The 27,578-nt window shown below is 42.0% G+C and overlaps 1 protein-coding gene across 17 annotated transcripts in view; it reads right to left on the reverse strand.

Moving 5' to 3' along the window:
• celf1 (cugbp, Elav-like family member 1) overlaps positions 1–27,578 on the reverse strand; it is a 65,823-nt gene that overhangs the window by 1,229 nt on the left and 37,016 nt on the right. For 2 of the 17 annotated variants that reach the window (XM_072381070.1, XM_072381068.1), the window contains exons 6-12: positions 18,526–18,605; positions 18,146–18,307; positions 17,970–18,039; positions 17,533–17,655; positions 8,771–8,884; positions 6,097–6,282; positions 1,486–1,629 (exon numbers count right to left, since the gene is read on the reverse strand). In XM_072381070.1, coding sequence (XP_072237171.1) covers positions 1,486–1,629; positions 6,097–6,282; positions 8,771–8,884; positions 17,533–17,655; positions 17,970–18,039; positions 18,146–18,307; positions 18,526–18,605 — 879 coding nt within the window. Of the gene's footprint in view, positions 1–1,485; positions 1,630–6,096; positions 6,283–8,770; positions 8,893–9,402; positions 9,406–15,397; positions 15,441–17,529; positions 17,656–17,969; positions 18,040–18,145; positions 18,308–18,525; positions 18,606–27,578 lie in introns of all 17 variants that reach the window. The other 15 variants (XM_072381069.1, XM_072381067.1, XM_072381072.1 and 12 more) reach the window with 12 other exon arrangements.

The following is a 27,578-nucleotide window of genomic DNA, read 5'->3' on the forward strand; positions in this document are numbered from 1 at the left end:
TTTTTTCAACTGTTCACTAAGGTGACTGCTGTGGGGAAGAAGCTGCTCCAGTGCCTGTTAGTCCTGGTCTGGAGGACTCTGCGGTGTCTGCCAGACAGAAGCAGCAAAGAGACTGTGTACGAGGTGAGAGGAGTCTTCCATGATGTTCCCTGCCCTCCTTTGAGTTCTGGAGCAGTACAGATCCTGGATAGAAGGCAGAGGGGCTCCGATAATACACTGTAGTCTGGTTCTTGTCCTCCTTGCAGTGTAGAACTGTAGCAGCAGCTCCTGGGGCAGACTACGTTTTCTCAAGAGCGGAAGAAAGTAAATCTGCTGCTGGGCCTTTTTGAGGATGGAGCAGATGTTATGTTCCCACTTCAGATCCTGAGAGATGATCGTGCCCAGGAATCTGAAGCTCTCCACGGTGGCCACAGGGCTGCTGAGGACTGTGAGGGGGAGCAAAGTGGGGGGATGTCTCCTAAATCCATCAACATCTCCATCGTCTTGAGCGTGTTCAGCTCCAGATTGTTCTGACTGCACCAGAGCACCAGCTGATCCACTTGCTGTGGATATGCTGACTCGTCTCCGTCACGGATAAGACCGATGACAGAGGTGTCATCAGCAAACTTCAGCCGCTTCACAAAGGTGTCCGTGGAGGTGCAGTCATTTCTGTAGAGGGAGAAGAGCAGTGGAGAGAGGACACATCCCTGGGGGGGCGCCGATGCTGATGTCTCATACTGATGCAGAAAAACTGCTCCATGCATTTGTTACTTCAGCATTGGACTACTGTAATTCTTTATTATTGGGCTGTCCCACAAATTCTTTGAAAAGCCTCCAGCTGATCCAAAATACTGCAGCCGAAGTTGCCTGCTGGGGGACCTCCCATGATGCACCTCTGCTCCCTCTGCTCTCTTTACTCTCCATGTACACATGACATTATTGTGGTTATTAACTTGTGTTTCCCTGTTCCAACAGGTATCGTTTGAATGGTTTTATGGTGTTTTTCCCCCCTCTTTTCCCTCTTTTCTGTCTTCTCAAACCCCAGCTGGTCGAGGCCGATGGCCACCCTTCCTGAGTCTGGTTCTGCCAGAGGTTTCTTCCTGTTAAAAGGGAGTCGTTTCTCTCCACAGTCGCCTCAGGCACGCTCAGGATAGCAATTTGGACTGAAGACAAGTTTCAGTGGTTTCCTTTGCTAGAATATTGTTTGTGAATTGGCTCTATAGGAATTAATTGGATTATTTTGAAATTAATTAATTAATTGTATTTGATTGGATTATGATTACAATGAATTGAATTCCAATTGGCTTGAATTGGACTTGAGATGACATTTTATTGTAATTTTATTATATAAATAAAAATTAATTGAATTGAATTGAATTGTTGTAAAGGGGTATATAAATAAAGTACATTTATACTTAGTCAAATTGTGCTTAAAATGTATTTCCTTTTCAATTTTTATGTCCTATCATTTACAGACCGATACAAGTATACTCTCTTTGAACTTACCAAAACACTTGCTGAGGTTTGTCTGTTTGTCTATGAAGACTTTTGCAGAGATCACATTTCCAAAGGGAAGAAACATCTGCAGCAGGTCCTGGTCTCCAAACTCCTGCGGCAGGTGATAGATGAACAAGTTTGCACCCTCTGGACCTGACAATCAATGAGTATGTTTTACGAATTAAACAACAAATCGATACCTTAAAGATCAAGAGAGTTTATGACTGTGTGAATACACCAAACTCATCAAGATACGACCAAGGTTAAGCTAAATAAACAGGACAATAAGGTAAGGTGACCAGACGTCCCCGATTTCCGGGGACAGTCCCGTTTTAGTGACCTGTGTGTGTGAAGTGATGTAACATTAAAGTAAGACTGTTTTTCTGAATTGAAGACCTAACGTAACGTTGTAAAAGTCAGTGAACGTTAACATCATGACACTGTTTTCATATCCGTCATTAGTGCAGCTGTGACGTTAACATTAGCATGAGATTACCAGGTGATGACATTTTTTCTCATGTTCTCCTCTGCTCTTATTCTACCCAGGCTCCTGAGGTGGAGGTAGATGAATAAGGAGATAACTGTGATGTCACCCCTTTTTTTTATTTCCACCTTTTGTGTCATAAATATCAGTTCAAACTTCTGACCAAAAAAATCCATCTTAACTTACATTGATATTTTTGTCGTCCTCAGTGGCTGGACGGTTTGTGATGTCACCCATTTGTTTGCTTGCATACACACGTTTCATAATGATAATATTTAATGATTTTTCACCATCGCATTGAAAATGTCCCTGATTTTCATTTCAGAAATCTGGTCACCTTACAATAAGGAGTACAAGAGGCTTTTGTAGTGGATCATCTTTTTGATGGATGTAGCTATCAACTTTATTAGAAAAAAAGAAAGAACATTTGAGGAAAAATTCTTATCCCTTTGAAGAAGGGATAAAATTGGCGTTTTGACTCCCAAGAGATCATTTTAGAACGCGTTTTGACTCCCTTGAGGGCACTTTAACAGGTGTTTTGGCTCCCAAGAGGGCACTTTAGCATACGTTTTGGCTCCCAAGAGGACACTTTAGAACATGTTTTGGCTCCCAAGAGGGCACTTTAGCACACGTTTTGGCTCCAAAGAGGACACTTTAGAACACGTTTTGACTCTCAAGAGCACACTTTAGAACACGTTTTGACTCCTAAGAGGACACTTTAGCACGTGTTTTGACTCCCAAGTGGGGCATTTTAGCACGTGTTTTGGCTCTCAAGAGGACACTTTAGCACGTGTTTTGACTCCCAAGTGGGGCATTTTAGCACGTGTTTTGGCTGTCAAGAGGATACTTTAGAACACGTTTTGACTCCCAAGAGGGCACTTTAGAACACGTTTTGACTCCCACAAGGGCACTTTAGTATGTGTTTTGACTCCCAAGAGGGCACTTGAAGGGAGTTTAGCAGACGTTTTGGCTCTCAAGAGGGCATTTTAGAACGCGTTTTGACTCCCAAGGGGATACTTTAGCACATGTTTTGGCTCCCAAGAGGACACTTTAGCACACGTTTTGACTCCCACGAGGGCACTTTAGCATGTGTTTTGACTCCCTAGAGGGCACTTTAGCGTGTGTTTTGGCTTTCAAGAGGACACTTTAGAACATGTTTTGACTCCTAAGAGGACACTTTAGCATGTGTTTTGACTCCCAGGAGGGCACTTTAGAACGTGTTTTGACTCCCAAGTGGGGCATTTTAGCACGTGTTTTGGCTCTCAAGAGGATACTTTAGAACACGTTTTGACTCCCAAGAGGGCACTTTAGCATGTTTTTGACTCCCTAGAGGGCACTTTAGCGTGTGTTTTGGCTCTCAAGAGGACACTTGATGGCAGTTTAACACACATTTTGGCTCTCAAGAGGGCACTTTAGCACGCGTTTTGGCTCCCAAGAGTACACTTGATGGCAGTTTAACACACGTTTTGACTCCCAAGAGGACACTTTAGAACGCGTTTTGACTCCCAAAAGGGCACTTCGGCATGTGTTTTGGCTCCCAAGAGGACACTTTAGAACGCGTTTTGACTCCCAAAAGGGCACTTCGGCATGTGTTTTGGCTCCCAAGAGGGCACTTTAGCACGCGTTTTGACTTCCAAGAGGGCACTTTAGCACGCGTTTTGGCTCCCAAGAGGGCACTTTAGAACGCGTTTTGACTCCCAAGAGGGCACTTTAGCACGCGTTTTGGCTCCCAAGAGGGCACTTTAGCATGCTTTTTTGGCTCTCAAGAGGGCACTTTAACACGGGTTTTGGCTCCCAAGAGGGCACTTTAACATGCGTTTTGGCTCCCGAGAGGTCACTTGAGGGCACTTTAACACAGGTTTTGGCTCCCAAGAGGGCACTTTAACATGCGTTTTGGCTCCCGAGAGGTCACTTGAGGGCACTTTAACACAGGTTTTGGCTCCCAAGAGGGCACTTGAGGGCACTTTAACACAGGTTTTGGCTCCCAAGAGGGCACTTTAACATGCGTTTTGGCTCCCAAGGGGGCACTTTAGTGGTCGGTTAATGGCTATTGAAGCCTCTGTCCATCTATGTAAACTTGTGTGTATGTCTGGGAGTCAATAAATCCAACACATGAATTTTAGTGTGTCTCCCAGTGCAGTTGTGCCACACTTTGCCACATGGAGCAAACTCTTAACTCCTACAAGCAAATTTGTAAATTGAGTTCACAGATTGCTTAGTGTGTCTGCAGCTACTTTAGTCATTTACCTCCATCTCCCATAACATTATTACAACCCGTTCAACCTGACCAGACAGGTGTGAAAATCAACCCACAGAGGTCATCATCTCTTTGCTCACTGTGAGACACCTCAGACTACTACTCACTTTACATTTTAGCACTTATAATATTATGGTTGATTGGTGTCATTTATTTTCTGTTTTACATTTGTAAATACACTTATTCATCTCCTTTAAATGTAATAACAAATTGATTGGTTGCACTTTTTTCACCTTCGTAATATTGCTAAAATCAGGAACATCCTGTCTCAGGGTGATGCAGAGAAACTAGTTCATGCATTTCTTACTTCAAGATTGGACTACCGTAATTCCTTATTATTGGGCTGTCCCACATATTCTCTGAAAAGCCTCCAGCTGATCCAAAATGCTGCATCCAGAGTTCTGATGAGAACTAACAGGAGAGATCATGTTTCTCCAGTTTTAGCTTCTTTTCACTGGCTCCCTGTTAAATTCAGAATAGAATTTAAGATTCTTCTCCTCACATATAAAGCTCTTAATGACCGAGCTCCATCATATCTTAAAGATTTAATTGTAAGATATTTTCCTAACAGAGCACTTCGCTCCCAAACTGCAGGTTTACTTGTTGTTCCCAGAGTTTCTAAAAGTAGAATGGGAGGCAGAGCCTTCAGTTATCAGGCCCCTCTCTTGTGGAATAAGCTGCCAGTAAATGTCTGGGAAGCAGACACCCTTTCCACTTTTAAGATTAGGCTTAAAACTTTCCTTTTTTATAAAGCTTATAGTTAGGGATGGCTCAGGTAATCCTGAAACATCCCATAGTGAAGCTGCTATAGGCTTAGACTGCTGGGGGACCTCATCTATCACACCTTTCCTCACTTTGCTCTCTTTTTCCCCCTGTTTAATTTCTCAATTGATTTTATGTACATGTGACATTATTGTGGTTATTAACTTGTGTTTCCTGTTCCAACAGATATCCTTTGAATGGAGTTATGGTGTTTTTCCCCCCTCTTTTCCCTCTTTTCTGTCTTCTCAAACCCCAGCTGGTCGAGGCGGATGGCCACCCTTCCTGAGTCTGGTTCTGCCAGAGGTTTCTTCCTGTTAAAAGGGAGTCGTTCCTTTCCACAGTTGCCACAGACATGCTCAGGATGGGAGATTGGACTGAAGACAAGTTTCGGTGCAATCTGTTGGTTTCCTTAGCTAGGATATTAATTTTTGAATTGGCTCTATTTGAAGTGCCTTAAAATGACAATTGTTGTAATCTGGCGCTATATAAATAAAATTTAATTTAATTTCATTGAACTTATCTGTAACTTACAGATCACCCCTTTTAATCATCTATGTACAGCATACAAAAGTTTCATATAAAATTCTGTAATAATCAATAGTTCAGTGGGTAGAAGATTAATGATTACCATATCATTAAAAGCTAAGGGTAAAGATTTCACAACTGCAGTTGAAAGGAAAGAATTATTTCAGCCAAAATGAAAAACTGCCCTCCTTGGAGCCTTACCACATTGGCATACTGAACAGTACAAACTTCGTCCAGGCATGAAATGGGTCACGAGTTTCAGACTTGACTGAATCTGTGTTTTCATGACTTATATTTTCATACAATTGCAGTTTTGGCCTCATCTATTTTTTTTTATCAAGTTGTGCTGTTTTTGTTTTTCAGGAGAACAAAAGAAGATAACTAATTGTACTGACAAATAAAGAGTTGCTGATTCTCACTTGATATACTTTTTTCTATTAGTGAGCATTCACTGGATGTCGGTACAAGATTTCCCTTCAAGTAATGTATCCTTTTCCTCTTTGATAATGAAAAAAAATCCTCCTTCTGTACTTTTTACTATACCACATCTTATCTGATCTTCTCTTTTCTACTCCTAGCCAACAGAACTTACCCTCTTTTTGGCTGCCTGCAGCTGAGACATTTTGCTGGGACAGCAGGCTCTGGTTGTATAAGTTGGGTAGAGCAGCAGCAGCATACTGCTGGATCCCTGAGTAGGCCTGGCTCAGTGCCTCCATGGTATTACCAGAGCCATTAGATAAACCTCCAGAAGCAAGGCTGCCATTTAGTGCTGCCATGCCTGCATCATTTACAAGAAAACACATTAAGTGAAACAATAGTACAAAATGACAGAGGAGAACAAGATCAGTCTCACTAATATGTGAAAAATAGGCCAGCAAAAGAAAAATTCTAAAAGTGATAGTGCTGCAAAAACTGATGAATTTCAAATGACATCAAGAAGTAAAAAGAGAAGTTAAAATATGTCTGGGCATCAAGGCCAAGAGATTATATCTCTGTTTTTAGACAAAAGGGTAATGCAAAGTATGTACCTCTGTATTTTCTATTCATTACTGGGGTTGGTCATTGCTCACAGTTGAACCAATACTGATACACATAAATCTATACCAGACCAGGGGCCTCATGTACAAAGGGTACGTACGCACAAAAAAGTGGCATACACACTTTTTCACGTCAACGATCAGATGTATCAAAAGCGAAATGACCGTGGAAATGTGCGGTGCTTCACGCAATTTCAGGGCTGTCGTACGCACTTTTCTACAGCGGTTGTTTCTTTGGCGACACTTACAGGTGATGTTGGGAAACTGTTATAATGAATGAATTTAAACACAATTTGTCCTCAGAATGAGCGACGTGCACATCTGAGACACATGAACAATTATCACTGATAAACAATTAACACACCCATGTGTCTGCAATTACAGTTAGAGTGAATATAAAAGTATGCACAAAGTGGTGCAATGCATACTATTAAAAAAATGGCTGCTTTAGCGGTGTTGGAAGACATATGAAATGGTGCAATAAGGAGAGAGCGTGTATTTAGAGACAGACATAATTTGTTGGCACATGAGGACAAGTGGCTCATCAGCCGCTTTAGGTTCCCGAAGGCAATCCTCATGGAGCTATGCGCAGAGCTGCGGCCGGCGTTGTAGCGCAACACAGCGAGGAGCCATGCGCTGCCTGTTCGTTGGGGTTCCTGGCAACCGGGGCATTTCAAAGGGACTGTGCCAGTTGACCCTGAGCCGAGCCATGCCAGCCGTGTGGGACGGGATTATCAAATTCCCATACAATGCAGCTGAACAGGCCAACATTAAAGCGCAATTTGCAGCGACAGCCGGTTTTCCTAATGTAATCGGAGCTATCGACTGCACACACAGTGCTATAAAAGCGCCATCACATGATGAATTTGTGTATGTCAACAGGAAGCAATTCCATTCCATCAATGAACAGATCATTTGTGATGCGCAAATGCACTTAACTAACACTGTGGGGAGGTGGCCTGGTTCAACGCACGACCCATACATTCTGAGTAACAGCATTGTTGGGAACAGACTACAAGCTGGCACTGTGCGCGATGGGTGGCTTCTTGGTGAGTAACTTTCTTAATATTATTCCCCATGAAGTGCATTGAGCATGTGCGAAGAAAATTTCTATCCCGTCTTCATAGCATCATAGTTGGTGGTTAAAGTTAGAAACTTGCTGTTTTTTCCTGGTTAAACAACAGCTTAAGATCTTTCTAACAAGTCCCCGATTGTCTCTGTGTGCAAATGTTAATAACCCTGTGCTTGTGAAATGTCTCACTGAGTCTCACATTTTCCCCGGCGCACTTCTGCTCTATAGGTTACTGTTTGAACACGTTTGTTGTGAGTTACACAAATATAGGTATTTACCTTGGGGGTAATCAGAGTCACCCACATTCCCACACCCACCACCCTTGAGAGAGCAGTGTCACCCATAGTTGTGTCGACTCTCTGTTCAACTCCTCAGCATTAAAGGCCTCGCTCACGCTCTCCCACCCACTCCTCTTACGTTTGCTGCTTATATCGTAGGACAGCGTGCCAAAGAGCACATTTTTCTCCTCCACTTCAGAAAGTAGCACCTCCATCTCACTTTCCGTTAAATTATTCTTTTTTCCGTTTTACGCATTCTTTATTTTCTGATCGTGCAGAGAGGGGAATCGCAGGTGTAGGGCTAATTTAAATATGATTTGCATATTTAAGTAGGGGCGTGGACAGGGAGGAGTCGGGTACTCCAACATGCACGCTCAATTCCACGTTGATTGAGATGTACAAAGGAAATGTGCTTGGATTCATGCGTGCTCACACATTGATACATCCGGATATTTTTGTACGTTGGAGGGCATTTTGGTTTGAGCGTACGCCATGTTTCAGTAGGAAATCCACGCAAGTCTTTGTACATGAGGCCCCAGGTCTTTTTGGACTTTTTTGTCTCTGTAGTGAAAAAAAAATCAATTTCAGTTGTTAAAATTAAGTCTATACTAAGTTTAAAGATTGCTTTTATATTTCGCAGCCATGGCTCAGATGGTAGAATTGTCATGTTCCAATCAGAAAAATCAGTAGATGATGCTTTGCCCTACCACGTGTCAAACTGCAGGGCTAACACAAAAACAAATGACCATACACACTCACACCATCAATGTGATGATCCATGTTCAGTACAGTGCTTTTTGGGCCCTCTCCAATGTAAAGTAGTCTCAGTCTGTCCAGGAAAAAAAGACAGAAGTCGAAGGCATGGCTTTAGCTTATTACCTGTCAAGGAGCCCATGTTGATGCCAGCTCCACCACTCGCAGCCAGAGTTTGCAGGGCCCCCAAAGGAGCTATAGAGTTCATCGAGGAGTTGCTGGTCGAGGTAGGGGGAGAACCTGCTTTGGTAACATATACAGTTATAATGAATAGTATAATGAATATAAATGCATTGTATGCAGTGCTAGTCAAAACACACTTTATCATATTTTTTTTACATTGCAGGACAGTGAAGAGGAAAGTGTCCTTAAAGTCACTTTTGGTTTGACAATAGCAATAGACATTATTAGTATTCATTAAACCAGCCTCATGAGGCAGTCTCCAGAAGCGTTTTTTCCAACAGTTTTGAGAAGATTCCCATCTATGTTACGCACTATGGTTTCCTTTTCCCCATTATGTGATCCAATTTATCCCAAATCATCTCGCTTGAGTTTCAGATGAGTGGTTGTGAAATATGAAAACATATTATAGGGTTCTAACAACAAAAAGTTAAAGTCCTTTTATGTTTGTATGGATTTGTTAGAGTTCTAACTCCAAAGGTGTATAACCCCATTGAATTTGTATGTTGTTATTATTTAACTTGTGCTATGTCTCAAATTGCTATGAGCTGAAATGACAAAGAAACTTTAGACTTGACCAACTTACTGGAAATTACATGGATTAACTTGACAACACATATGAGTGCTAAGGGCTGTATAGCAGAGCTGTAATTAAGGCTGAAAGTAATGATTATTGAAAGGCAACATCCTTCAAACCACAACTCAAAAGTCCAGCTAAATAAGAAGAGTTAGGAGTAACATTTTACTCAAGCAACGCAGATCATTAGTTTTGTAATTCAGGTAATCAGTTACAAGTCATTTGACACGATAGAAATTGATTACTGTTGACAGCCACATCTGCCTGTGCATTTTGTAGCCATAAAGCAAACAAAACTAAACTCCCAGAAAATCTTTTTCTCTTCTTCTCCTACATCCATACATCTGTAAGCATGTGATTTTCACCCAGCTCATTATATGGTATAGAGTTTACAGTATGTCATAGAAGCTCAACATCATGATGAAATTCATAATTGTGACTGGTTCACAAGTGTATGTCAACAGTGTATAACTCTACCTCAAATTTGAAGAAGTACCTGCAAGCTAAGAAAAGCCCAACAGTATAGGTTATTGTACAGCCAAACAGCAACAGCTAGCTTTCAACTAAGCTGAAGCTGCCTCTGTAAGAGAAAATAATGAACATATCGCTGGCCATGCAATGAATAAGATACTATCATTATCAACTCAGAATCACAATCTTTCTTATCATCAATAAAACTCCCAAAGCTTGTTAGTCTATATGAATTAATCCCTGTGGACTTTGATGCTTATTTATGAACATAATCATCAACAAAGCACTGTAAATGGTATATTCCAGTTATTACTCTGAGATTCAGATTGCAGATACTTGCACAGACAGTGCTAGTATCTGCATACAGTCACTGTATTTGAAGGTCGATGTACTCAAACAAAGAGCAAAGGGATTGTGAGATCCTTTTCTCAAAAAAAAATGAAGGAAAATATTTAGTTACTTGTATGGCAGTAATTCTGCAATCATATTGGTTACATTTGAATTAAATGTTATCCAGCAATGTTAAGCTAAGCAGAGCTAAAAAGGTCTACAAAGAGTCCGAGCTCTGTTGAGCCATGTATTCCTTTAACTCTCAGCAGTGATGATTTCATGAGATTCTTTATCAATAAAATTGTTTCTATCAGAGAGAAGATTAATGGAATCCTTCCCACTATTATCACTGATGTATCACCAAGTAGAGCAGCTTTAGAAGTATCTTTAGAACCTTATTTGTATTTAGACAGCTTCTGCCCAGTTGATCTTTCTGAGCTAACAACAGCAATAGTCTTTTCTAAACCATCAACTTGTATTTTAGACCCAATCCCAACCAGACTGTTCAAGGAGGTTTTCTCCTTAATTGACACTTCCATATTGGATTTGATCAATCGGTCTTTCTTAACAGGATATGTACCTCAGACTTTTAAGGTTGCTGTCATTAAACCTTTACTTAAAAAACCTAGTCTTGATTCAGAAGTGTTGGCTAATTATCGACCTATATCCAATCTCCATTATTTGTCTAAAGTTCTTGAAAAAATAGTTGCAGCTCAACTTTGTGATCATTTACATAGAAATAATCTGTTTGAAGAGTTTCAGTCAGGATTCAGAGTGCATCATAGCACAGAAACAGAGTTACTTTTGACCAGAATCTACCCTTTGAGGCACGTATAAAACAGGTTTCTGCCCTCTTAATATTGTTAAAATCAGGAACATCCTGTCTCAGGGTGATGCAGAGAAACTAGTTCATGCATTTGTTACTTCAAGATTGGACTACTGTAATTCTTTATCATTGGGCTGTCCCACATATTCTCTGAAAAGCCTCCAGCTGATCCAAAATGCTGCAGCCAGAGTTGCCTGCTGGGGGAACTCCCATGATGCACCTCTCCTGCCTCTGCTCTCTTTACTCTCCATGAGCATATGACATTAATGTGGTCATTAATTCTGTCCTCTCAACCCCGAACCAGTCGAGATGGCCGCCCGTCCTGGTCATGGTTCTGCCAGCAGTTTCTTCGTGTTAAAAGAGTTTTTTCTTTCCACAGTCAGGAGATTAGATCGAAGTGAACTTTCGATGCAATCTGTTGGTTATCTTAGTTAGACAACTTTTTTTCTTAAAATTTGGTTTGTATGAATTGGACTATTTTGGAATTTAATTAATTGGAATTGATTAAATTATGATTGCATTACAATGAATTGGATTGTGCTGTGTCTCTGAAGTGCCTTGAGATGCTATTTGTTGGCATGATTGTGTGTTAAAAATGTTTCCATCAATGAGCTGGATCGATAAAACAACTCAAGCACTGTAGATGACAACTCATCAGTTCAGCATGGTCAGAGTTCAGCGATCTGGAAAAAGCAGGTGTCTACAAATTGTAGAACAATGTCTGAATAATGTTCATCAATATAAAACTTCAAATACTTTGAATATTCCATCATCTACAGTACACAATATCATCAAAATGTTCTGAGAATCATCTCTGTGACTGGGACAAGGGACACGGCCAAAAACCATGATTGAACACCCAGGCTCCTCAGACCCTCAGGCAGCTCTGCATTAAAAACAGACATGATTCTGTCCTGGGAATCGCTGCATGGGCTCAGCAACACTTCCAGAAATCATTGACTGTGAACACAGTTCACCGTGCCATCCACAAATGCAGGTTAAATCAGAATCAGAATCTCTTTATTCACCAAATGAACAGCGTAAACAGGAATTTGACTTGGTGTAACAGCACCACAGAACATTAAATAAAAGTTAACTTAGCAGACACAAGTAAAAAATAAGTTGTGCCTTTGAAAAAAATATGTACAATTGAGGTGGGATATGAACAGAATGATATCACTGGAAATATATGCAAGATGGCAGAACATTGTAGCCAGAAAGTGGATATTTACATGGATGTGCATACAGAGATGGGGGAGAGTGCTACTGTTACTTCAACAAGGGGTGATCCATCCTATGGTTTGTTGAGGAGGGTGATGGCCTGGGGGAAAAAAACTGTTCAGGTGTCTGGTGGTTTTTGTCTTGATGGACCTGAACCTGCGGCCTGATGGGTTGTAAACAAGGAGAGAGCTGGGTGTGATGGGTCTCCCACTATCCTTTTAGCCGTCTGCCTGGATCTCCCATCATGCAGAATACACACAGGCTTCTGTTCAAGGCCCGTTAGATGGCTGGCTGTTCACACAATGCGCTCCAGTCTGTTCTTTGTGTGGGCAGAGGATGCAGGGTACCACACAGTGATGGAGGAGATGAGGATACTTTCGATGTTGGCTCTGTAGAATTGTGTGCAAACCTTGGGGGAGATGTTCATTTTGCGGAGCAGCCTGAGGAAGAACATCCTCTGGTGCGCCCACTTGATGACCTTTGATGAGTGTGTTTCCCTTTTCAGGTCGCCGCTGATGGTGGTGCCCAGAAACTTCACAGAGTCCACCATATTCTGTACCTTTCTTTGTACTTTTCCACTCTGCTCATACTACCTATTGTATGTCCTTGAATGGTCCAAGACTTTAAGATAACTTAACTGGACTAAATAACTGGGACAGATGAAGATTTTCTGTCTTGTCAGATAGGTCTGGTACATTAGATACACGCCTAAAACAACACTCACACACACACACGTTGTTTATCACATCCAAAGAACATGACGAGGACAGTGGTTGGCCTGCTCATGTCACTAATAACTGGCCAATTATACTTGGTCGCGTGTAAGTCCAACCTCTGTAAGATGAACGTGAAGAAGATAAATATGAAGTATTTCCAGCTATCGGGGCTTGGGCTGACGGGTTTCCTGCGGGAGCTCTGTCACTCCGAGTCCAGCGCTGCCATACTTTACCTGTGACCAATAAGAAATACTTTGTTTCATTTAAGATGTGTCTAGTTTGTTCTTAGGCTTCCAATTAAAGAATTGGGATAACATTACGTGTACACCATGCTACCAGTCCTGCGGTCCTGGGACTCATCGTGGGACTCATTGTGAGCACTTGTTGCTTCCTGTTGGTGAGAAAGTCGAGAAAGTTGAAGGCCAAACTATAATTCACAAACAGGGCCCTGACGTAGGAGCTCGGCTGGTCCAGGTGTTAGAGTATGTGGTGGAGGTTGAGGTTGATAGCGTTGTCAACAGAACAATTTCCTCTGTAGGCAAACTGTATGGAGTCCAGGAGGGGGTCTGTGATTGGTTTGAGGGAGTAAAGGATGAGTCTCTCAAAGCTCTTCATGACCACAGATGTCGGAGTGACAAGTCTGTAGTCATTTAGGCCTGTTATCCTGTCATTCTTTGGAATTAGGACGATGGTGGATGTCTTGAAACAGGATAGCACACGACATTCAGAGATGGACTGGTTGACAGTTAGGCGGCACAGTGCTTCAGTGTTGCTGGGGAGACGCCATCAGGTCCTGGGGCTTTTCTGAGCTTCAGCCAAGTGAAGACCTTGATAACGTCTCTCCCTCTGTGAAGGTGAGGGAGGAGGATAAGAGTGGATTGGGAAAGATGTGTGGGGAAGGGGGGAGAGAGGGGCAAGGGGGGAGATGAGGGATGAGTGGCGTTGAGTAAGGGAGTTAAGGGGGGTAACGGGTGGGACGCTAAGCTGGTTGTGAGAGATGAGGGAGGGAAATGGAGACTATGGAGCAGCAGGGGGTCTCTTAAACCTGGTGTAGAAGGTGTTGAGATTGTTTGCTAGTCCAGGGGAGGGGGTGACCACAGGGCTTCTACCTTTGTAGTTTGTGATGGTTCTGAGGGTACTTCACACAACTGCAGGGTCGATGGTGCCTGAATCACACTCCAGTCTGGCTCTATAGTCCTCTACAATTTTTGATGGCCTTCTTGTGGTCCTGTCTGGCCAGCCTGAATGTGTCTGTGTCACCCTCTCTATACGCCTGCTCTGGCGCTTAATCTCTCTGAGCTGCTTGGAGAACCAAAGCTTTTGGTTATTGTACCTTGTGATGGTTTTGGTTGGGAGGCAGACCTGAAGCTGATGTAGGAACATACAGTGTCAGCAAAGCTGCAGTTGTCATCCTCAGGGCCACTCAGTGACTCCCAGTCAATTGACTCCATGCAGTTCTGAAGCATATCCCTTGTCTCTGGAGTCCACCTCCTTACTGTAATCCTGGATGGTTTGGCCCTTCTCAGTTGCTGCCTGCATGTGGGGATCATCTGTATGTTGCAGAGGTCAGAGTGTCCAAGGTGGGCATGGGGGATGAAGCGGTATGAGGGTTTTATGGTGGAGTACAAGTGGTCCAGGGTGTTGTTGTCCCGCGTTGCACATGTTCCTGTTGCACCTCTAGCTCGGCAGTTCCTGGGAGAGGTTACAGGAGTTAAACTCTCCCATCACAAGATCTACCGAGTTTGGCCGGGAGGTTTCCACAGTGGAGATCTGCTTAGCCAGCCGGTGTAGTGCTTCGCGGAAAGGGGCTTGCGGTGGGATGTAAACACCCGTGAGAATAACGGAGGAGAACTCTCTCGGGGAGTAGTAAGGTTTACACTCAATAAAAACTGATTCCAGGATGCCACAACAGTGTTGGTGTGATATCACTACATCCGTGCACCAGTTACTATTTAAGTAAAAACACAAACCTCCTCCCTTCAATTTTCCGCTAGTCTCCATGTCACAGTCCACTCTAATCAGCTGGAATCCAGATAACTCCACAGTGGTGTCTAGAACTCTGTCATGCAGCCAGGTCTCACAGAAGAATAGAACAGAGGTCCTCTGGAAGTTCTTGTCAGTCCGTAAAAGAATACTGATTTTGTCAATTTTGTTGCAGAACGAGCACATGTTGAACATGCAGATGGCAGGGAGTGGACGGTGTCCTCTTCTCCTCCACCTGCGCTGGACACCGGCCCACCACCCTCTGTAGAGCAGAAGGGACGCACGTGTATCAGTCTGAGTTCCAAGTTTCCTCCGGCGGGGACTCCAATGGAGTCAAAAATGCCTGTGAACACTTAAAAAGTATTGATTCCCGTACGATGAGGAGGGAATTTAGGTCGTAAATGTGGCTAAAGTGCACTATTAATACTAAAAAGACGCAACAAAAACATAAAGAGTCAGGAGCGCTGAAATACCATGGCTGCCCAGACGGCGGTCAGGTGCCAAAAAAAACTCTATCATGCAACGAATAAGACATATGTGAACGTGATCCAGAAACACCGCCATCTTCTCTTGGTACAAATATATCTAAAGTTGAAAAGCATGCATCTCTGATGGTATAGGGGTGCATTAGGTCCGATGAAACAAGCAACTTGCACATCTGGAAAGGCACCGTCAATGATGAGATGTATATACAAGAGCAACACATACTCAAAGAAGAAGAACCAGGACTGCTGAGAAGTTAGAATCCTATCTATATCCATCAATATCTGTGCCGTCTGTGATGGTCTGCATTTTAAAATGCCCAAGTCCTGGCTGATTGTCAGGCTTCTACCTTTGTTTCAAACAAGAGCAACATACAAAAATGAATAAATAGTCCAAACCAATAGGTATGTAAGATGGTAATGAATGCTGAACAATAAAAGTACAGCAGGACAGAGAAGAGGGAAGTTGTTAGAGGAGGAAACGTGTACAAGCATTGAGTCTTTGCTTCGATCGGGTCAGCATTGTGAGCAAACATAGTTGATTAAACTATGTAACATCACAGATTCTCCAATTTGATAGTATACATCGCTGTGACGTATAATCACATTTTTTTGGGAGATGTAAGTCAGGCTACAGGGAAGTTACAGTTATAGTACTGTAGTATGTACTAGTATGTATGACATATAGTATATGTAAACATCTGGTTTTGCATCAATCTTGTCACAGTCTGCCCCTATCAGTCTATGTCATGTCACAGTTTATGTTTAACCATGTTTTGTTCTAGCCATGTTTTTCCCTTGTCACGTTCAGTTCACTCACGTCACCTGGTTAATTGTTCACAGCTGCACCGCATTCACTGATCACTCCCTAGACAGTATTTAGCTTCCTGGTTTACTTTGAGTCACTGCAGAATCTTCACTATCCCTCCATGCTTCGCTGCACAAAAGATAAGTCTGGTTTTCCTGCTTCATAGTCTTGTTTTGTTATAGTCCTGTTTTTTCATAATCTTGTTGTCATAGTTAATCATAGTCTTGTCTTATTTCTTTCATAGCCTTGGTTTTTGTTAACATTAAGTATTTTTGAATCCGGCTCGGCCGCGCTTTTTGTTCTTGCCTTTTTGCTCCCTATTTTGGAATAAACCTTGTTTTTGAACCGAAAGAGCTGCATCTGGGTCCTACCTTCCCTTCGTTCCTGACCAATCTTGACACATAAATTCATCTGAAGCCGCAAAGTGGACACCACAACCCCTCACAGTATACCATTACTGTAAAGTTTTTTTTATTTGCTACATGTCTTCATATCTATAAGTAGCTGCAGATTAGACTAAAATTTAGCAGGGCATGATGTGTATTAGGTGCTTTTTCAAAGCGCTAAAGCTGCCTTTATATTACAAGATACTTTCCCACTAAGGATTCTTTGAAGGATTCCTTCCTCACTCTCCTCCATTTAGACCACTGGAACTACGGACTAAGCAGGGTTCCAGGAGATAAACCTCTGTCCCAAAAAAGGCCCTGGTGGGGATGTAGCACTATTGAAATTGCCAAAAATCTCCTGGGTGTGGCTTGCTCAGCTGAATATTTCTGATCAGTTGAGTATTCCCACTCAAACCATTAAGTGTTGTGTAAACTCAAACAAGAAAACCCAACAAATATCTCTGTGTTTCTCATATAGAAATGAATGATTTTTTTTTCATTGCTCTTTAAGTGCTTTTTTTGTCATGATTGAAAGTGAGTTTCAAAGTTAACAGATCTATAAATCAGGTTTTATGACTTATGGTGAAGATTAAACATGACATGACTGATACAGAAAGAAAGACATTAGAAACAGTCAGCTATGTCATCATCTTGACTCAGACATGTTTAATGTTGAGAACCGTACAACGGGTGTTTCAGGTCATTTTAAAAGTTCTACCACCCTACCAGAGCCATCTTGCGGGGTAAATTGTCTCCCCTGTAACTCTGTTTAGCCACTAGGTTCTGGAGTGCAAATAGAGATCAAGAAAAGGACCCCTAAAAGACACCAGTTCCTAAAAAAGATTATTTTGGTTGAAATGCAATTTAACTTGACAATGAAACAGTATAGTACTTGGATTTTATTTTACCTGAGCTTGTTAGTGCACTTAGTGGGCTACTCGATGTCGTCATTGTGCTGGAACCTGTAGGTGTGCCCTGTGTAGCTGTTGCTGCTGCTGCTAAAGCAGCCAGGTTCTGCATGGTATTAAGACCTGATAGACACATGCACAGTAAAGTTCAAGACTCCTCCCATTCCTTCTACTGACCACTACTATACATTAAAACAGTATATATAGACATTCTCTTTACTGAAGTTTGCAGGCTCTATGAATATGACGCTTGAATGAACCTCAGCATCAGAAGGGATGATTTCAAACCCAGAGAACATGACAAAGGTCATTATGCAGCCAACGATTAAAATGTACACATTCAAACATTTACATTTAATCCCTAGGTTAATTGTCTTGTTCATCTGGCAAGGATAGTGTATCACTGTGTGTGTGTGTGTGTGTGTGTGGGTGTGTACCTGAAACTTGGTGCAGATTGCTGAGTGCATTCCCTGTGGAGGCTGACTGCTGCAGCAACTGTAAGTAGAGCTAAAGGCAGCAGAAAAATACAGTGTTTAAGCTGAGAAATTCCTTGTCAATAAGTTAGACATTACAATTGGATAAACACAGGAATACCCTAAAAGCACAAACTCACAGCTAGGTACTGTGGCCCCAGACTATTGAACCCAGTGAGATTTCCCCAAATTGATGCAGCACTGAGTTGCTGCATCTGCTGCTGCAGCTGTTGAGCCAGGCGCTTCTGCTCCTTGTCCTTCTGAGTGTCTGCAAACTTTACCACAATGGGTGACGAACAGCCCTAAATACAGGATATGCCAGAGAGATAACTTCATTAAAGCAATTTATATTTTATTTCCTGATATAAAACACATTGCAATCAAATATCAACTTAGTTTAATGTAAATTCTGTATTTTAAAAAGCTCTGCTGTCATCGATGATAATAAACTCTTAAATCTACTAGTTTTAAAACTAAGATCACTTAAAACATCACATTTGGTCTTTAGCACGCTCATCACCTCCATGGTCTGGGACTGGTGCATCGACTTGATGGCTGACTGTGCCATTTGTCGAGCTGTAAATGTTACGAATGCACATCCTGAAAGAAAGAAACACAATTACATTGGCGTGCTTCTTGTTAACTATGATAGAATAGAAAAATATTTTATTCAAATTAGTCAAGTAGCTAAAAAAAATATTTACAGTAATTGTATATAATAATAATTATTATTATTATTGTTATTAATTATAATGAATTAATAAATACATCAATTTGAGAAAAACATGTCAGCAGTCACTGTTAAAAATCCTTATGGCTGTGGGAACAAAGGACCTCCTGAACCTCTCAGTCCTGCAATGCAGTGAGATGAGCCTCTCACTGCAGCTGCTCCTCTGACCTGCCAGGATGCTGTGCAGGGGATGTTTATTGTTCTCCCAAACAGGATATAATTTCCTCCTCATCTGTTGCTCCACCACAGCACTGAGGGGGTTTAGCCTTCTGCTTGCTACAGAACCAGCCTTTTTTACCAGTTTGTCCAGGCGCCTACAGTTTTTGTTTGTAGTGCAACTCCCCCAGCAGACAACAGCATAGAACAGTGCACTCTCAATGATAGTGTGATAAAACATGCACATCATGGCACTGCTGACATTGAAGGACCTGAGCCATCTCAGGAAGAAGAGACAGCTCTGGCCCCTCCTGTACACTGCATCCAGGTTGGCAGACCACTCCAGTTTATTAAACAGCAACACCCCCAGGTATTTGCAGCTCTGAACAGTCTCCATCTCCCCTACATCAATGCAGACTGAATGGCATAGAGTTTTAGAAGTCCACCACCAGCTCTTTGGTCTTGGTAGTGTTCAGGAGCAGACCTTTCTTTTTGGTCCAGCCATTGAAGGACTCCACAAGGTCCCTGTACTCCTTCTCCTGTACTACAAATACCTAGATAGATAGATAGATAGATACTCTATTCATCCCAAAGGGAAATTAAGACATTCAGCAGCTTATTCAACACTCATGTACACACATACAATGCAAAATAACTCTCATGGACAATTGTGAGAGAATCATAGATTCCAGTTAGTATGCGTAGTAGAAATAGTGCTGTGTAATTCTCTGGTAGATAGTGTCTACCATGCAAAGAGTGACCAGTGCAGGGGCATTACCCATGCAGATATACAGATACAAAAAAAAAAAAAAAAAAATGAAGACATACATAATATGATATGAAGTGTTGGTGTGTTCCAAGATGGCGCCGACTGAGTGGCAACCAGTTACAGCAGGTCTGATCCCTCTTTGTTTATAGTGCCTTTTTTGCACTTTTAGCTTTTCTTTACTCTTGTCTTTTCTAAAGTAGTCACTCCCGCTCATGTCCATTCCTTGGTGTGAAGCTGGTGAGACTGCTATTGTTTTTTGTAACGTTTAGTGTACTTTTAAACAATGCATCAGTGAACACCCACAATGGACCTGTTGTTTACACTCGAGCAGAGGTGCCGATTTATGTTTCTGCTGGTATTATTTACGTGTTTGTGAAACTATCTTTCACAAACACACACAGTCTACACATTGGTGATGCATACGAGAAGTTAATATCAAAATAAAATAATGCAAAAGGCTCCAATGAAGATAAAGGAAAAACTCAATTTTTTGCAACATCGTAGTCTATCTATGGGTATTTACATTTCCGGCTAGGTTGAAAAGTCCAACATTTATTCTGCCTAACATCTGCATTGCTACTGTCCTCAGTCATTGACACAGTAGAGTTCTCACTGGAAGACGGTGTCGGGCCGCTGGATATTTTTGTGACAAATTTGTCCATTTTGTTGGCTAAATCAACCACGATGCTAGTTCAACATCAAGAAGACACATCCAGACTGGATAAACTGATCAGGCAACCCACTCTGTGATTGGCATGAAGCTGGACCCTCTGGCGATGGTGACAGAGACAAGGACAATGAACAAACTGTTGGCTATTATGGACAATGCCAGCCACCCTCTGCACACTGCCATCATTAACCAGAGGAGCCAAGATACTTTGAATGACCTTCCAGTGAGGTATGATTCCAACCAGGAGTGTGCTTTCCCTGAGATGCCCATGCTAGACAGTATGAACAAAATGATGCCATAGTTGACAGTGTCAAATACAGCCAATAAGATGAGCAGGATAAATACTGAGGACTTAGCTGTCGCTCTGGCTTGTTTTAAGGCTTCTGTCACAGCCAACAGAGCTGTTTCAGTGGAGTGACCACTTTTAAACCTAGATTGGTTTGGGTCAAGGAGGTTGTTTTTTTTGAGAGGAATTCTGTGATCTGTTTAAAAACCACCCTTTACCATGGATTTTAACCATGCTTCCCTGTGTACCACTCTATGTAACTTCCATCAGTTTGTTGACTGCCCCAACAGGGACAACAAAACTCTGCACCAGCAGACGCCTACAGCTCATCCCCCCAACCCCGTTTGGCCGCTCAGATCACAACCTGGTCCATCTGCTTCCTGCTTACACACCAATAGTGAAGAAACAGCCCCCTACCAAAAAGTGTGTGAAGCAGTGGTCTGAGGAGGCTAGTGAGACACTCAAAGACTGTTTAACACCACTGACTGGGATGTGCTCTGTGGGCTACATGGACAGGACACTGACAGTTTAACAGACTGCATCACTGTTTACATAAAAGTCTGTGTAGAGACTACCGTGCCCACCAGGACGGTGTGGTGTTTCTCAAACAACAAGCCCTGGGTGACTCCTGAGCTCAGAACTTTCCTACCAGAGAAGAAATGAGAAGGATACAGAAGGATCTTACCAGAAAGATCAGGGTTTGCGAGGACAACTTCAGGAAGATAATGGAGGTCTGGAGTGTCTGGAGAGGACTCCTGACCATATCAGGGCAGGGAAAAGGCAAAAAGAGGGACCCTGAACTTGGGGACAGTGACTGGGCCAACAAGTTAAACCTGTTTTCCAACAGATTTGATAGAAGACTTCTTGTGTGGTCCCAATCCCAAAGACCTTGTGTCCCAAGAAGCCTAACCACTTCAGACCCATGACTTTAACCTCTCACGTGATAAAGGCACTTGAGAAGATCATCTTGAACTGTCTTTGCCCCCTGGTGAGCCCAAACATGGATCCCCTGCAGTTTGCGTACCAGCCTGGCATTGGGACTGATGACGCTATCATCTACCTGCTGCAGAGATCCCTGTCGCACTTGGAGGACACTGGAAACAGTGTGAGGATCACGTTCTTTGACTTCTCCAGTGCCTTCAACACAATTTAACCCTCACTGCTCAGGGTGAAGCAAGAGAGAGCAGGGGGTCAGTGACCAGCTGGCTGCATGGACCATGGGGGCGAGGAGGGTTCTCCCAAACTGCCAGCTATCAACACCTCCCACCCTCAGACTGTGAGTGCCTTCAGCAACAGCCTTTTACACCCCAAGTGTAAGAAGGAGCGTTTCCGCAGGTCCTTTTATTCCATCGTCAATCAGACTGTATAATGCTGCACTGTAACCATACATACATACAATAATTTGTTCAAATTTCATGTTGGAATGTAATCATTTGCAATCTTTTTTTGTATTGCATCTTTTATTTTTGTACAATTATATTGTATATATAATTTAAAATTCTATACTGCCCTTATACAGTATAGCTAGCTCTGTTAGTCGTCCCCAAGCAGATCCCGAGCAGCCGGGACTTAAGAGTGGCTGGGTGACTGTCAGGAAGAGGAGTCATAGTCCTAAAGCCAAGCCTGTGGTTCACCATCAACCTGTCCACGTTTCAAATAGATTTTCCCCACTCAGTGACATACCCGCTGAGGACAAAATCCTGGTAATTGGCAGCTCTATAGTCAGAAACGTGGCATTAGAAACCCCAGCGACCATAGTCAAATGTATTCCAGGGGCCAGAGCGAGCGACATAGAATCCTATTTAAAACTGTTGGCTAAGGATAAGCGTAAATACGGTAAAATAGTTATTCACGTTGGCGGTAATGACACCCGGTTACGCCAATCGGAGGTCACTAAAATTAATGTTGCATCAGTGTATAATTTTGCCAAAACAATGTCGGACACCGTAGTTTTCTCTGGACCCCTGCCAAATCTGACCAGTGATAACATGTTTAGCCGCATGTCCTCATTCAATCGCTGGTTGTTTAGATGGTGTCCAGCAAACAACGTGGGCTACATAGATAATTGGCAATCTTTCTGGAGAAAACTTGGTCTGATGAGGAGAGACGGCATCCATCCCACTTTGGAAGGGGCGGCTCTCATTTCTAGAAATATGGACCAATTTATTAGTAATTCAAAAACATGACAACCCAGGGTTGAGACCAGGATGCAGAGTTGTAGTCTTTCACACTTCTCTGCGGCTTCCCATCTGATGCTGCCCCCCCCCAAATCAATAAACACATAAGGAGCAAATCCTCTTGTGCAACCAAAATTTAAAACAAAAACTTTAACTGAAGAAAAACATCAAACTATTAAATGTGGTTTGCTGAATATTAGGTATCTCCTTTTGAAGTCTCTGTTAGTGAATGATTTGATCTGTGATCATCATATTGATATATTTTGTCTTCCAGAAACCTGGCTGCAGCAGGAGGATCATGTTAGCATTAATGAATCAACTCCCTCTGACTATTTAAATGTTCACGTTCCTCGAACCTCAGGCAGAGGTGGAGGAGTGGCAGCTATCTTCAGATCAGGGTTACTAATCAGTCCAAGACCCAAGATTAGTTTGAGCTCTTTTGAATCTCTGATTGAAACCTCTTGTGTTTGTTGTTGTGTATCGTCCACCTGGCCCTTATTCTGAGTTTCTGTATGAATTCTCAGAGTTTTTATCCCAGTTAGTGCTGAGTACAGATAAAGTCATTGTAGTGGGTGACTTTAATATTCATGTAGATGTTGAAAATGACAGCCTAAATATTAACTTTAATTCTATTTTAGACTCTATTGGATTTTCTCAAAGTGTTCACAGACCTACTCACTGCCTTAATCATACCCTTGACCTTGTGCTGACTTATGGCATTGAGAGTCCTGAAACATCCCATAGTTAAGCTGCTATAGGCTTAGACTGCTGGGGGACCTCATCTGTCACACCTTTCCTCACTTTGCTCTCTTTTTCCCCCTGTTTAATTTCACAATTGATTTTATGTACATGTGACATTATTGTGATTACTAACCTATGTTTCCCTGTTCCAACAGATATCCTTTGAATGGCGTTATGGTGTTTTTCCTCCCTCTTTTCTGTCTTCTCAAACCCCAGCTGGTTGAGGCGGATGGCCACCCTTCCTGAGTCTGGTTCTGCCAGAGGTTTCTTCCTGTTAAAAGGGAGTCGTTCCTTTCCACAGTCGCCACAGGCACGCTCAGGACGGGAGATTGGACTGAAGACACGTTTCGGTGAAATCTGTTGGTTTCCTTAGCTAGGATATTAATTTTTTGAATTGGCTCTATATGAATTAATTGGATTATGATTACAATGAATTGAATTCCAATTGGCTTGAATTGGACTATATTACTTAAGTGCCTTGAGATGACAATTGTTGTAATCTGGCGCTATATAAATAAAATTGAATTGAATTGAGAGTGAACAGTTAGCAGTGTTCCCTCATAACTCTGTCTTGTCTGACCATTTTTTAATAACTTTTGAATTTACATTACTTGACTACACGGTTTCTGAGAAGAATTCTACATATAGAAGGTGTCTGTCAGAGAATGCTGTAACCAGATTTAAAGAGTTGATTTCATCATCCTTTTCTTTCACTGCCATGTGCTGATATGAAAGAGGACGGCTACCTAAATTTTACTCCAGTAGAACTTGACTCTCTTGTTGACAGCACTATAGCTTCAATGCGTACAACACTGGACAATGTTGCCCCTCTGAAAAGGAAGGTAATCAGTCAGAAGAGGTGGGCTCCTTGGTATAATTCACAGCTGCGTGCGTTAAAGCAGACTGCAAGAAAGCTGGAGAGACAGTGGCGTTCCTCTAATTTAGAAGAGTCTCAATTAGTCTGGAGAGATAGTTTAATAACGTATAAGAAAGCCCTTCGTGAAGCTAGAACTGCTTGTTGTTCATCATTGATAGAAGAGAATAAGAATAATCCCAGGTTTCTTTTCAGCACTGTTGCCAGGCTGACAAAGAGTCCGAGCTCTGTTGAGCCATGTATTCCTTTAACTCTCAGCAGTGATGATTTCATGAGATTCTTTATCAATAAAATTGTTTCTATCAGAGAGAAGATTAATGGAATCCTTCCCACTATTATCACTGATGTATCATCAAGTAGAGCAGCTTTAGAAGTATCTTTCGAACCTGATTTGTATTTAGACAGCTTCTGCCCAGTTGATCTCTCTGAGCTAACAACAGCAATAGTCTCTTCTAAACCATCAACTTATATTTTAGACCCAATCCCAACCAGACTGTTCAAGGAGGTTTTCCCCTTAATTGACACTTCCATATTGGATTTGATCAATCGGTCTTTGTTGACAGGATATGTACCTCGGACTTTTAAGGTTGCTGTAATTAAACCTTTACTTAAAAAACCTACTCTTGATTTAGAAGTGTTGGCCTATATATGGACCTATATCCAATCTCCCTTTTTTGTCTAAAGTTCTTGAAAAAATAGTTGCAGTTCAACTTTGTGATCATTTACATAGAAATAATCTGTTTTGAAGAGTTTCAGTCAGGATTCAGAGTGCATCATAGCACAGAAACAGCACTGGTGAAAGTTACCAATGATCTCCTGTTAGCTTCTGATAGCAGACTTGTTTCTGTGCTTCTCCTGTTGGATCTCAGTGCTGCATTTGATACGACTGATCACAGCATTCTGTTACAGAGACTTGAACATGTTATTGGGATTAAAGGAACTGCATTAGGCTGGTTTAAGTCATATTTATCTGATAGATTCCAGTTTGTTCTTGTAAATGAAGAATCTTCCTCACACATTGGAGTAAGTCATGTAGTTCCTCAGGGTTCTGTGCTTGGACCAATTCTTTTTACTTTGTACATGCTTCCATTAGGTAACATTATTAGACATGATCCAAAATGCTGCAGCCAGAGTTCTGATGAGAACTAATAGGAGAGATCATGTTTCTCCAGTTTTAGCTTCTCTTCATTGGCTCCCAGTTAAATTCAGAATAGAATTTAACATTCTTCTCCTCATATATAAAGCTCTTAATGACCGAGCTCCATCATATCTTAAAGATCTCATTGTAAGATATTTTCCTAACAGAGCACTTCGCTCCCAAACTGCAGGTTTACTTGTTGTTCCCAGAGTTTCTAAAAGTAGAATGGGAGGTAGAGCCTTCAGTTATCAGGCCCCTCTCTTGTGGAATAAGCTGCCAGTAAATGTCCGGGAAGCAGACACCCTTTCCACTTTTAAGATTAGGCTTAAAACTTTCCTTTTTGATAAAGCTTATAGTTGGGGATGGCTCATGTAATCCTGAGACATACCATAGTGAAGCTGCTATAGGCTTAGACTGCTGGGGGACCTCATCTGTCACACCTTTCCTCACTTTGCTCTCTTTTTCCCCCTGTTTAATTTCTCAATTGATTTTATGTACATGTGACATTATTGTGGTTATTAACTTGTGTTTCCCTGTTCCAACAGATATCCTTTGAATGGAGTTATGGTGTTTCTTTCCCCCCCCCCCCCCCCCCCCCCCCCCCCCTTTTCCCTCTTTTCTGTCTTCTCAAACCCCAGCTGGTCGAGGCGGATGGCCACCCTTCCTGAGTCTGGTTCTGTCAGAGGTTTCTTCCTGGTTCTGGTTCTGCCAGAGGTTTCTTCCTGTTAAAAGGGAGTCGTTTCTCTCCACAGTCACCTCAGGCACGCTCAGGACGGGAGATCGGACTGAAGACAAGTTTCGGTGCAATCTGTTGGTTTCCTTAACTAGGGTATTATTTTTTTAATTGGCTCTATATGAATTAATTTGATTATGATTACAATTAATTTAATTCCAATTGGCTTGAATTGGACTATATTATTTAAGTTCCTTGAGATGACAATATTTGTAATCTGGCGCTATACAAATAAAATTTAATTGAATTGAATTATACCCCTTTTCCTACTACACCCCACAATTGCAGTCTGGCATGACTCAGAGTGGTCAGTCATGTACAGAGTGAACAGGACAGGGGAAAGCACAGTTCCCTGGGGGGGGGATGCCAGTGCTGCTGACCACAGTCTCAGATGTACAGTCTCCCAGTCTGCCAAACTAAGGTATTTCTGTGAGATAGTACTCCAGGACACCAGGCATGGATGCACTCCCATATGCAACATTTTTTCTCTCAGCAAGAAGGGTCGGATGGTGTTGAAAATGCTGGAGAAATCAAAGAATATGATTCTCACAGCGCCACCCCAGCTTGTGACAAATGGTGAGAGTATGCTATCTGTGTAGCAGATAGAGAAGCGCATCCTCCACGCTCACATTCTCTTGTGAGGCGAACTGCAGTGTGTAAAGTGCATGGTGGACCTGGGATCTTAGGAAATGGGGCAGCAGCCATTCTAGTGTCTCGATTACATGTTAAGTGAGGGCAACAGGTCAAAAGTCATTGAGTTCACTCGAGCGTGAATTCTTGGGAAATGGTACGAGGCGTGATGTCTTCCACAATGAAGGTACTCTTCACTGAAAGTGAAACCTAAGATCCAGCCGTTGAAACAGCTCATGAATTCTTTCTAGCTCATGAAACAGGTCAGTTTGGATTGAGATCATTCTCGATGGTGTGTTTTCTGGTAATACATAATTTAGGTGGCCGTGTCTTCACACAGCAAGTAGTTTGTTAGCATGGATAAAAATATAGTAAATAAGAACTTTTAGGAAGCGCAATGGAGTATAGATTTAAAGAACTCTCCTTTAGCCAGTCATCATCACCTGTCTATGCAACTGTGGTGCATGAACTTCCAGATTCTATAGCAGTTCATAAGCTTTGCTAAAAAGATTTATTAAGAATTAAAAACATACATTTTTGTTTTCTATAAAACAACAACTATTTCCTATAATCTAAGGTGTATAGTATAAGTGGCTACCGCCCGCTGTTCTTGTTACCGTCTTTTAAACATAAAAAACGTCAACCTGCATCCACCAGCAAATAGATGAA

The sequence above is a fragment of the Leuresthes tenuis genome, unplaced genomic scaffold, assembly GCF_036924035.1.
Source record: "Leuresthes tenuis unplaced genomic scaffold, fLeuTen1.0.hap1 SCAF_2, whole genome shotgun sequence".
Lineage (NCBI taxonomy): Eukaryota > Metazoa > Chordata > Actinopteri > Atheriniformes > Atherinopsidae > Leuresthes > Leuresthes tenuis.